Source organism: Salarias fasciatus, chromosome 7 (assembly GCF_902148845.1).
Source record: "Salarias fasciatus chromosome 7, fSalaFa1.1, whole genome shotgun sequence".
Taxonomy (NCBI): domain Eukaryota; kingdom Metazoa; phylum Chordata; class Actinopteri; order Blenniiformes; family Blenniidae; genus Salarias; species Salarias fasciatus.
Genome location: NC_043751.1, coordinates 13,947,661 through 13,959,344, shown reverse-complemented (window position 1 = coordinate 13,959,344; position 11,684 = coordinate 13,947,661). Strand labels below are relative to the sequence as shown.

General features: G+C 43.0%; 1 protein-coding gene across 2 annotated transcripts; it reads right to left on the bottom strand.

Moving 5' to 3' along the window:
• Positions 1-1,149: 1,149 nt before the first annotated feature.
• slc1a2b (solute carrier family 1 member 2b) lies at positions 1,150-10,813 on the bottom strand. Of its 2 annotated transcripts, XM_030097294.1 has the most exons (10): positions 8,068-8,207; positions 6,309-6,461; positions 5,776-6,026; positions 5,434-5,581; positions 4,895-5,021; positions 4,476-4,709; positions 4,200-4,394; positions 3,587-3,721; positions 3,244-3,508; positions 1,150-1,221 (listed from the first exon to the last, which is right to left on the bottom strand). In XM_030097294.1, exons 1-10 carry the CDS (start codon positions 8,195-8,197, stop codon positions 1,150-1,152), a joined length of 1,710 nt encoding a protein of 569 aa, XP_029953154.1. In that variant the 5' UTR covers positions 8,198-8,207. The 2 variants fall into 2 exon arrangements, with proteins under 2 accessions (XP_029953154.1, XP_029953155.1); XM_030097295.1 differs by lacking the exons at positions 1,150-1,221; positions 3,244-3,508 and adding an exon at positions 10,573-10,813 and having other exon boundaries at positions 3,583-3,721.
• Positions 10,814-11,684: the final 871 nt, after the last annotated feature.

The following is an 11,684-nucleotide window of genomic DNA, read 5'->3' as shown; positions in this document are numbered from 1 at the left end:
AATTGCATTCAGTTTTAGGCCTCATCAGAAAAGACATAACATCAACTGCTGTGCCAGCCCGGTTGTAAATAGGCAACTTAAGAAAAGCCTAGTGAATGTGGCGGGAGCGACGTCGAGGAGGCAGTTCAAAGGCCTCTGCCAGCTGATTGATTTTCTGCCTGTTTGGTCCCGAAAACTGACTTGGTCATGTTTTTAACCCTAGCTCACACACACGCACACACACACACACACACACACACACACACACACACACACACACAAACGCTCTTTTTCTCTCTATCAATCACACACAAACATTAGAAAAAGAATAAGGAAAAAGAAAAAAAAAGTCCCTTTTCTTCACAGACCCAAAAAGAAAATCAAAAGGTGGATTTTTGAAAACAAAGTGCTCCATGGTGAAATTTGTGCTTTTTCAATTCAGCGTTTACTTCGATAATACTCATTTGTTAAGATCTCAGCATGGTTTTTACCTGTCGAATGCTCTTCTTCCAGGGGCAGTGAGTGTAAAGGCCAAATGTAACTTTAGTCAAATGCACTTTAAGGACTCTTGTCGTGTTCAGCTTTGTTTAGAAAAAGCAGCGGCCTCGTGCACACGTGCCGTGACGGCGCCGACTGACAGGAATGCAAAGAAATCCAGTACATTACACTGGTCGTCACGACTAATGCTCCGACTCCCTCTCCTCCCCTGACATTAGAATAGCGAATCACCTTTATGAACCGTGGAAGATGGCCTCAGTGCGCCCTCACGCCGTTCATCTTCTCTCTTCATAAAATGTGGTAGAACCAGGATGTATTGCTCAGAATGGCTTATCTGACTTGTTTTCTCACTTCCTTCCCTCTCCAAGCCTTGAAGTATATTGTGCAAGTATCTGCTATACAGGACACAACCGTGCTCTAGCAGATGAGGTATACCTATGTTATTATTTCACGGTTAAGTGAATTAGTAATATAAATCAGTCAGATAGACAGTTACAAAAACCTTTAAAGGGACTAATAAAAAAAAAAAAAAAAAAAAACAAAGGAAAAACCAAACTACATAAAAATACAATTAGTAGTTCTGTTCATGTGACTTTTCATTCACTCTTTTTTTTTTTATCACCAGATAAGAAAGCTTGTGGAGCCCAGGAGCAGGGGATCTCTGTGCTGCCATTATTCATGTTTCCATGGTTCCTCCTCAACAAGCGTGCACTCCGCAGCAGAGCCGTTTGTGGCTGAGGTTACCTGCAAGCAGTTAGCGGGGAGATCTAAACAGCGGACCAAAAGGCACACATCAAAACAAACACTCAAATCACTTCAAATGTACAAGACAATGGATTAATGACTGAGTGCTCCCAAATATGAAATGTCATGAGGTTTCAGCCAAGCAAAGCCATTCATCTGCCAAATGTATCATAGTTTCATCCTCTGCCACGATGAGAGGCAAGTTTAGCGATCCATGCTGTGAAAATGTGTTTCTGCAGGCCATATGCTGGCACATAAATACCCACAGGGTGCGATTTGTGATAAAAGCAGCAGGGGTTTCAGCAATAAATTATAGTCTAAGCAATGCTAGGAATCTATAATGCAGAAAAATAAACGATTCAGTAAAAAAAAAAAATAAATTGTAAACGTAATATGAGCGAAAAATTAGAAAAGGTATAAAAGGTCTGCAGTCAATGAAACATGTAGTGCTTGCTGGGAGAAAAAAACATGTTTGAGAGAAATTACAGCCACAATTTACCTAATATATGTGAAAAATTACTTAGAATTCAAAAAACTTTAATCTTAGGTGTTATGTCCAATCAATTTTTTTGGTATTTTTTTGGTATCACTAATCAATATTAGAAGGATTAGATTTCATTCTGCCAATTCATTGCATTAAAACTAAATAAAAGCAAATCGCACACTGTGTTTACACGTGATTCAATTACGTCTTCTTTCTTTTTTTTTTAGCCTCTCGGGTGGCACTGATATTTACTGATATTTTGCAACATGCAGAAACTTTGGAGGAAGAGTTTAACTTCTAGACAAACCACTGATGATCATGCTTATGGCCTGTGTCCGAACGGGGCAGTCTCTTTTACTGACCGGGGAACAGACCACACATTTATGATGACTTGAGTCAGACTCAACATGCAATAACAACAACTTTAAAAAAAAAAATCCACAACAACAACAAATAAAGAGGTACACACACTAAAGAATGAATGCATTGACAGGTTAGCGCTACTTTGCAAGCAGTCTACTGTGGTTTGCATCTTTGGAATGGGGTTAGAAAAGTGTGCCACAGAATTTCAAACAGGACAAAACAGAAAAAAATAAGGAAACTAAAATATATTAAAAAAAAGTTATTGCAGATACTGGAAATAGCAGCTCTTTGTGTCACATTAATATGTAAATAGCTATTATTGGAAGGGAAGAATATAAGTTTTTACCATGGATGGAGTGTGTGACAGGTTACCGACGTTGCTAGGCAACACCCTTCATCCTTTAATAAATGAATAGGCTCATCAGTAGACCTTTCCCCGTGGGTGAATGTGTGTGTGTGTGTGTGTGTGTGTGTGTGTATGTATGTGTGTGTTGAAGATGGGCAGAAATAGATGGTGTCAAAATGCAAAATCTCTAGCAACGAATGACTCATTGACAGCGTGGTGGATGGCTGCGTGTTGCGTGTTTATGAACTGTTAATTAGTTATAACACTTCTCTCTGCGTCTTAAATTGGTACCTTAAACTGCACTGCAGATGTTGACCCTTTGCTGTTAAACAACTGAAATCATCATCTTGAATAACACTTGACATAAAGTTAAAGAAAAGTAAAATACGAACAATAATCTTTAAAAATATAGTAAATAATATGATATTATTACTTCAGCATATTGTGAACTTTTGATCGATGAAGCGCTACTAAATAATTTCTCAGGGTCATTATGGGGATGATCTGCTGCTACCTTTGGAGTGAGAGCCAAATCTCAACAGGTTACATTCACCAGACTCAGAGCGGAGTCCCCCTTCATCAGCACTCGCCTTGCACAATATTCTAAATGTTCATCCAACACAAAAGCTGCTATTACAAACAAATAAATACACATGTGCACAACATGCATCTGTAGTCCCACTGACTGACAGCTGGCTCTATGAGCATGGCCGTGCACCGGCGGCGTGATGCGGCAGTCAACAAGCAGTCAAGCGGCGGTGCGGAGGTGAGCATGCAACAGCGAGGTGGGTTATATACAAGTCTCTATGTCCGGAAGCATTAATTGTACCTTGCATTCATCTACTACGACAGAATTGTTAGCAGTGGCGCTAGCAGTTGTGGTTGCGGTAGCGGTTAGGACGCACTGGTTGGAATTGTTTTCGTGGTGGTTCTTCATGTCGTCGTAGTAGGACTGGGTCTTTGTCATCATCTCGATGTCGTCGGATTTGGCCGCGTGCGCGTCCAGCTCTTCCAGCTCAGCCTTCGACATGTGGTACACGATGCCTGCACCGTAGGAGTCACCCACCACGTTCACTGAGGTTCTGAATCGATCCCTGAGGAGGAAGACAGCGTCAGCGTCGATATGTTACCTCAATACACATTTTTATGTCTTCCCCGTTTGTCAAACTCACAGCAGCCAGTCGACAGCAACCAGCAAACTGATGTCTTGGGTTGGCAGGCCGACAGCAGTCAGGATCAAAAGCATCGTCACCAAGCCGGCGCTGGGAATACTGGCAGCACCAACACTGGCCAGAGTGGCAGTCAGACTGGACGAAGACACAGGAAAACAACACTTCTCACGTTGTTGCACCAAAACACTTCTCAACACTTCAGCACCGACTCCTCAGACAGCCATGAGCACGACCTAATGCTCTTCACAGCAAACCGATGAGGACATTCAGCCTTTATGGTGCTCGTGTAAAGAGCAGGGATCTAAGAGAGGGTCCTCCATCGGCTGTGAGGACAGGCTGAAGTTCAAGAGGTTAGATATTTTAATTTGAGGAGTCAGGACTTTACAAGACATAAAAATGTCAGAGTGAAGGTCATCCATCCTCAAATCTGTTTTTGAGGGGAGCAACCAGCAAACATTGGCTATTGATTAACATCTTTTACAACTAGCATAAGTTTTGTTGTCACTATCTGCACTCAAACTAAAGATAGTATAAAAAGAAAAGAGTCTGTCTGGTAACATTCAGTGAATTTAACAGATTACAGTCACATCATGGACATTAAAACTGTGCTGACCTGACGGTGACGATCTGGCCGGGGTCAAGGTGGACGCCATTCATCTGGGCAATGAAAATAGCGGCGACAGCCTCATACAGAGCGGTTCCGTCCATGTTGATTGTGGCGCCGACCGGCAGCACAAAGCGAGTGACTCTCTTGTCAATCCCCAGATTCTCCTCCAGGCAGCGGAAAGTGACAGGCAGTGTGCCAGCACTGAGGAGGAATGAAATCAATGCATGATGCTTTGAACTAACAATATTCCTCATTTAACAGTCCGTCCAGAGTGATGCTGACCTGGAGGCCGTCCCCAGAGCAGTGATCCAGGCCTGGAAGATGCCCAGGAAGAAAGTGAAGGGGTTTTTCCTGGTGATAGCGAAGTAAATGCTGGGCAGGAAGATGGCTCCGTGGATGATGAGGCCAATGATCACAGTGATCATGTACATGCCCAGCTGTCTGGCCACCACCTCCAGGTCCTTAATGGAGATGATCTTGCCGCAAATTAGGCAGGCGATACCGAAGGGAGAGTACCTGATGAGACAAATGATGTTACTTATAGCAAAAGACGCTGTCATTGCTCTCAGAGGATTCATATACTGCCAAAAACAGGAATGAAGCGGAAATAACTTTGCAGAACTTCAAAAAAAGTTATTTCTGACCGAGGTGACTTGAATGAGTTTCGGAATGAGTCAATGAGAATATTTTGTGTTACTAACCACATGATCATGATGACAAGTTTCATCACGATCTCATTGAGGATGCTGAAGAAGTCAATCATGAGTCTGGCCTTTTCTCCCATCTTGCCCATGCAGATGCCAAATGCAATAAAGAAACCAATCAGACCTGCGGTGGAAAATAATATATGTATCACACTTTGAATACCAGGAGGCCTCTCAAAGTGAGGTGATAATAGGAAATGACAGCTTTTAAGGAGTTGTGGGAACATCTGTTATTCTTAATGATTTTATCTTTAGCCATGCCAGCAGCATTACGTCATAATGCCTCCAGAAACACTTATCAGGCGCAAGCAATGAGCCCTAATGGTTAATGATTAAGGTCTTGCTCTAACTACTGTGCCGACTAAAATCTCAGAACATTCCCATCAGTCTTTTTCAACAGTTGTTTCGTGTACTTAGATAGTGAATGTTCCAAAAATAAACAAATAAAACCCACTAGTTCCACATCAGCATGGTAGCTGTCTTTGTTAGCATGCTGATGATAATCACTTCAACGCGCTGCGCTTCTAGTAACATACCCAAAACATTCATGCCACTTTTGAACTGCAGTGACTTTTTGATGACGAATTGAGGTTCCTTGGTGACGTTTGCCACCAGACCGTCCATGGTAGTGGCATTGACGTCCTCCACCACGACTTCCTCCACCTTCTTTGTGACTGTCTGGATCTGAAGGAAAATAAATATACTAGTTACAATCTGCCTGATGGATCAAGGCTTCTGAACTGCATTCAGTGCGATGCTTTGCCTGCTGGGTTTGTGTTTAAGCAGACTTAACAAAGACATTCCAAATTAAATGAACAATTATGCAAAGACAATCAGTCCAAATGAGTATTTTTCCTCACACCCTCTCCATCCATTACCTGTTGGAAACACGCCTGCACCAGGTTCTCTGGGAACAGGTTCCTGATTAAATCAAAGAAAGCGTCCAAGCTGGACACGTCGTCATTTTTCTCGCCCTCGCCCAGGTTCTCCTTTAGTTTGGGGTTGCCAGGGTGGATGACCAGCACCAGGATGACTCCCAGGATAGCAGCGATGACCGTGGTGGTCATGTAGTAGACCATAGCTCTGGTGCCCAGGCGACCGCTAGATTTGGCATCCAAACCGGCAAGACCTGCACCCAAAAAACCCATGGGATCATCTTCTGAACTGTCCTTAAAGAAGTTTAGTGTGATTATAACTGTCAGATCATTTTAAATTCAGGATAAGAATTTATTTCAGTGGTATTACAGCAAAGGGAAATATGAAAAATGAATGTGCTCTTGCAGTAGAATTCAAAAGTGTGTGAGCTTGCTCACTGCTGCTGAGGTTATAAAATATGAAATACAAAGCCATCAGTATATTATTTAAATGATTCAATATTCTCGCTTTATCGGGTTCATCAGACACACTGCACCTGTGATTAAACTGGAGATGATGAGTGGCAGGATCAGCATCTTCAGCATCCTCATCAGGATGTCTCCAGGAAACGCGATCACCATGACAACATCTGGGTGGAGCGGGGCGGCGACACGAAGCAGCATCCCCGACACGGCGCCCAGGATCACACCTGAAAGGCAAAGTGACAAGTGAAAGAATGCGTTTAATGGCTCATAAAGGAAGTACATTTGGAAGATAATCACTTATTGAATGTAAAGATATGTTAAACTAAATATAGTTTATGTGGTTTCATTAGTCTGAGAAGTTGAAAGATGAATCATAGAGGACTGTTGAAAAAAGTGCTCCTTTTGATGTGTTTGAAGCTGGCCTTTCCCATATCTGGTGTGATGCTTGGAGCAGCTGAAGGAAAAGCCGTCAGCTACAAGATCGGGGAAGATAAAGCGAAGATTAAAGCTCAGGGAGGATTCGGATTAGGTATCTTGGCATTTGATGGAGGATAGGTGTAGCATGGACAGAAGATGGGTGCAGCGTATCAGAGTTTTTGTGTAATCCAAACAAAAAAACACTGTTTTCTGGGATTTTTGCTGTTCAATGCTTCATAATCTCAGTTTCATGTTTCAACCTTCATGAGCTTGTTGCTCCTTCACTTATCCATTGACCTCTGTTCTCTCGAAGCCTAAAAACTGACATTTGGAGCAACTCCCTCCCAAAAAGAGACACACTGTGTCTTCTAAGCAGCGGCTCTTTTCTTGTTGCCAGAAGGTGAAGCTGACCTCTGAGGAGTCAAACCCCCAACCCCACCCCCACCCTCCTGCCAGGCCTGCTGGTTGGCCTCTGTGCCTGTCTGTCTGTCCTCCGCCAGATAAAACTCCAGCATACCCCTTCAGGGCTTTACTTTCCCAGCCAAAGATAACACAGCCTGATATATTGTTTAATAACACACACTGCAATCGAAACACATCCAACTTTTTTTTTTTTTTTTTTGTCCCCATTTCTTTTCATTTGGCTTCCATTGTAGATTCTGTGCTTCAGTCTATCCGCCAGTCAAGAGCCTCCCATGGTTTCTGCACACCCAATGATTTTTGGATGGCACTTGATTTCCTGTGCTTTGTTTTTGGCCAATTTGCAAGTTCCCCTTCGGACTCGTATCTGCCAAGTGACAGATGATCAATGGTCATGCTGGCGCGCTTGCTCTGTGAGAATCCGGCCAAATGGTGTGAGATTCGCACAAATATGTGTTTATAGAATACATAGAGACATTACATTAGTAAATACATGCATCTCAAGGTTTGTAAGATTCCATCCTGTGTGTGCAAAATGGTAAAACTAAGAGGGAGCATCAGCGAGTGGAAACAACAACACAGCAGAAACTGCATCGCTGCCTCCCAGCTCTTTGTTTTGTGTTTTCATTAGCTCTCCCCCCGCAGTGCTACGAGCCACTGCTATAATCACAATACTGCTCGTGCGACACCAGAGGCTGTTGGGGTGTCCAGTGTGGCGCAGCGCTTTTGATAGCAACAGGTGGCGCCGAGCGGAGGAAGGTCAGAACACCCAGTCATCTCAGTGTCTGCTGCACTGAGCACAGATGGCGTCTTCTCCTCGTCTTCTCCTCGTATCACCAACAAGCTGAGTAACCGAGCTCGGCGTTAACAGAAGACTGAGCTCAGTTGTTGTCAGGATCCGTCTTCAGCATGCTATGCTGTTTTATGATGAGGTGCCTGAGGTTAAAAAGAAAAAGAAAAAATGCAGAGGAAAGGTATGCTGAGGCCACTTACCCAGCACAGTGAGCGTGAGCAGGAGGTTCTTGAACAATTTGGAGCAGATTTTGGCACATTTCGACTGGGGCCTGGCCTCGATGGGCTCCAGGTGACTCTCGTGCATCCTCACCTCCACTTGTTTAGGCATACTGTTGGCACTGCAACACAGACAAACAATGACTGAGAATACTTTCTTTTTTTCACTGAATGCAAAACTAACAAGCAGAATGTACTGTATGTGACATGATCATAGACATCTGTGGCTTTTGTGACAAAAACAAAACAAAATAAGGCTCTGTTAACACCAAACCAGCAAAATACAGGTGATATGTTACAAAGCTGCCACTTCAACTTTTCCCATGGTTAGATGAGCATCCAACAGATGGGAACCAACGTCAAGCTGCTGCCTCTGAAGCTGCAGACCTCTGAAGGCCACACTTCAGACATGCAGCATCTGTGTGCGTGTCTGTGACAAGGAGTTTCTATGTTTTCTGACTAAAAATGACCAAATTTCAGAGTTTTAAATAAACTTGTTCATTTAATAAAAAATGTTAAATGTTTTACATAGATGCATTTGCCTTTTTAACACATATCTATGAAGATTAAACCTGGTTTTCAAAATAAACATGTTAAATCTCTGTACTTCTCTCTTGACCAAAATGAAAACAGGTGAACATAATTGAAGTTAATTGTATAAAACAACTGTGTAGACCCTCTTCTTGCAATAACTTTGTTTAAAAGAGCTTTTAGCTGAAACTACGCAGAAACCTGAAATCGTTTATAATGCCACTTAGTGTATTTAATTGAATGAGGAGTGATTTTCCATTACGGGGCGCACGGAGCAGTTTTCTGCACTTGTGAGAAATGTGTGAATGAATCTGTCACAGAGAGCAGGCCCAGCTGTGAGGCAGGTGTTCAACGTCTTCATCAGAGAGAATGAAAAAAAAAAAAAAAAGAAAAAAGAGGCATCATGGCAAAATACTCATCATCTCAGTACAAAATAATGTTTTCAGATTATCTTGCTTAGTTTGACATCTTTGTTTTGTCTAAAGATGTGTGTGTTGCTATTCTCGTCCCGCAGCAGGAGGGAAATAATGCAGCGTTGACCTTTGATCTCACCCCTACGGCTCATGGCTGAAAACACACAATTAGGTCCTTTAGTTGTGAAATAATTATCTTTTTTTTGTCCTGAAATTCTCTCCCCTATAGTCCACGATGGAGTCAAACCACTTCACACACACTAACTATGCCAGCTGTCAAGATTTTTTCCTGCTTTTCAAAGCGTTCCTGATCAAAGGGGCTCTCGTCAGCGGGCCCCGTGTGGAGAAGTTCCCCCACAACCAAAGGCTCGTCATGGTGTTGTTATTGTGTAAGTAGTCGCCAATCATTACACATGAACACGCGCACACACTTACACACACACACACACACACACACACACACACACACACACCTCCCCCAGCTTTGTGTGCTGTGGCGCTGAAAGCTTGACTATAGGAAGACCACCTGGTCTGCTTCCAGGCACACAGATGGACCAGTCCTATCTCCTCTTATTAATTTCAAAGTGAAGTGTGAAATGCAGAAAGTGCACACAGACAGCAGGAAAATAACAGCCACTATCACTCTGCTGCTTCATGCGAAGCTGCAGGAATTTGTAAGAACTCCAGAAATAAAATAATGGGGAGGGGAGAAGAAAAAAGTGCATTCCTGAGTAATCCCATTCCATAAGAGTGATGGGAACTGCTAATTGAATTTCCCCCTTTCACTCTCCGTTTCATTATTTTTAGCACTAAGAGAGGAAGCAGGCGATATTCTGTCATGATTCTCTCATTAGCACTTCTCTCGGCGAGGCAGAGACAGATGAGGAAGCAGGTTTGTGTGACCAAAAGAAGGATGAATGTGGAAAGAAAGACTATGTATTTGAAAAAGCAATGTGTTTATTACTCTTGTACATATTTTCATCTTTAATTAATACTTCATGATCTTCACATTAATTCTCTTTGTCCTCATGAAGAAGTTTGAAATATTTAGCTTCGAAAGTTTTCAGGGTTCATTTGTCAGTAAAATGGGTCTGAGCGGCTTCTTTTCCGAAAATGTAAAAGCGCAAAAATTAACAGTGACGATAATAGACGATAATCAAGCAAACACATTTGACTTTAATTGGATTTGATGAAAAATATTCAGTAAAAATGCATCATTTTGTCAGGAGCACACACCACTTTTTTTTTTCCCTCAGTCAGCAACGGGATCATCTTATAAACCAGATAATCTTGACTCAGAGCTTAGTCACATTAATTGCATTAAAGAACCGCAAAGCCATGAAAAGTTAATGATGGTCTAACAGGACTAGGACAGATACCCAGAGTAAGTACAATCTCAACTGAAAGATGGAGAATATTTACAGTTAAGGCTCTAATTTCCCTTGCACACTTAGTAAAATTAAACTGTAGACACACAGAAAAAGCAAAGTTAGTTCAAACATCCTGCTGATCCTGCTTAAAGCTAAAAACACACTTTACTTACTTCATCTCTGGGGGAGTTGAGGTAAGCGCTATATACATTGACCGGGGTCAAAACTCCAACCTTTGGTATTTAAATCAGAGAGTGTTAAAATAATCTTGGCTACTCCATCCAAAAAAAACCCTTGCCAGATGTCAGCAGATGTGGTCCCAGGTACAGCTGGCAGCTGGAAACACCGGAGCTGTTCTGACAGCCGGCCGCTCTCAGCTGTTCCCCCCCGATCGCTCACAGCATCCGCAGAGGAGCAAGTCAACGCGGTCCAGACGACAGCCACAGCCACAGCAACAACCTGAATTGCCCCATCCTGATGTCTGCACCCCCCACCCCCACCCCCCACCCCCATCCCACTGCCCCCCCCCCCCCCCCCCCCCCCCCCGACTCCTCCAACAAGCCACAAGCATCAAGAACGCACACTCATACAGGCGCGCACACACACATATATAATCATCAATCCTAGAAGTAAATAAATAGAAAAAAAAAGAAGAAGAGGAGGGAGGAGTCAATATCTGAGCTTAAGAGCCAAATCCCAGAGGGTCCCGCCATTCCCTGGAAACTGTAATCCCCCCAGAGTGTATGCGTCCAGACTCATCTAACTAACGTGGAAAGCTCGAGAGGCCAGGCTGGAGATGAGCACGATGATGCCTGCTAATGGCACAGTGTGGACAGTAGAGCTTTTGTAAGCACTCCTTTTGTTGAGAAGGGAATAAATGACAGGGGAACGATGGATAAGAGATTTGCTGACCATAAAGTCGAGCAGAGGATGAGAGTTTAATGTCGACCGCCCTCTGTAGTTAAAACAGCACATGTGACCAGGTTTACGTTCACTGTTTATAAACTCCATTACGTAATGAATAAGAAACACTGGATACAAAAAAAAATAGGCCCACACATGCAGATCACACACGGACTTCCACATATAGATTTATGTATTCCCACCATTCAGTCAAACTGCAAAGTGCTGAACTCCAAAGCCCAAATGATCTATGTGATTCATGTGAGGACGGTGTCACGCTGATTTCCCTCCCGTCTCCCAGCAGCATGGGACTTCACATCGTATTGAGCGCTATCACATTATTCTAATTAGGGAAATGTGTTGGAAAGCTATTTCCTCTTCA

Bases quoted from the DNA above. Each gene is read 5' to 3' on its own strand.
- slc1a2b (XM_030097294.1), bottom strand. From the start codon at position 8,197: ATGCCTAAACAAGTGGAGGTGAGGATGCACGAGAGTCACCTGGAGCCC. The intron at 5,022-5,433 runs GTATGTTACTAG...TTTCCACCGCAG, and splicing joins AAGTGGCATGAATGTTTTGG to GTCTGATTGGTTTCTTTATT. The intron at 3,722-4,199 runs GTCAGCACAGTT...GTCTTCGTCCAG, and splicing joins GGCCAGATCGTCACCGTCAG to TCTGACTGCCACTCTGGCCA.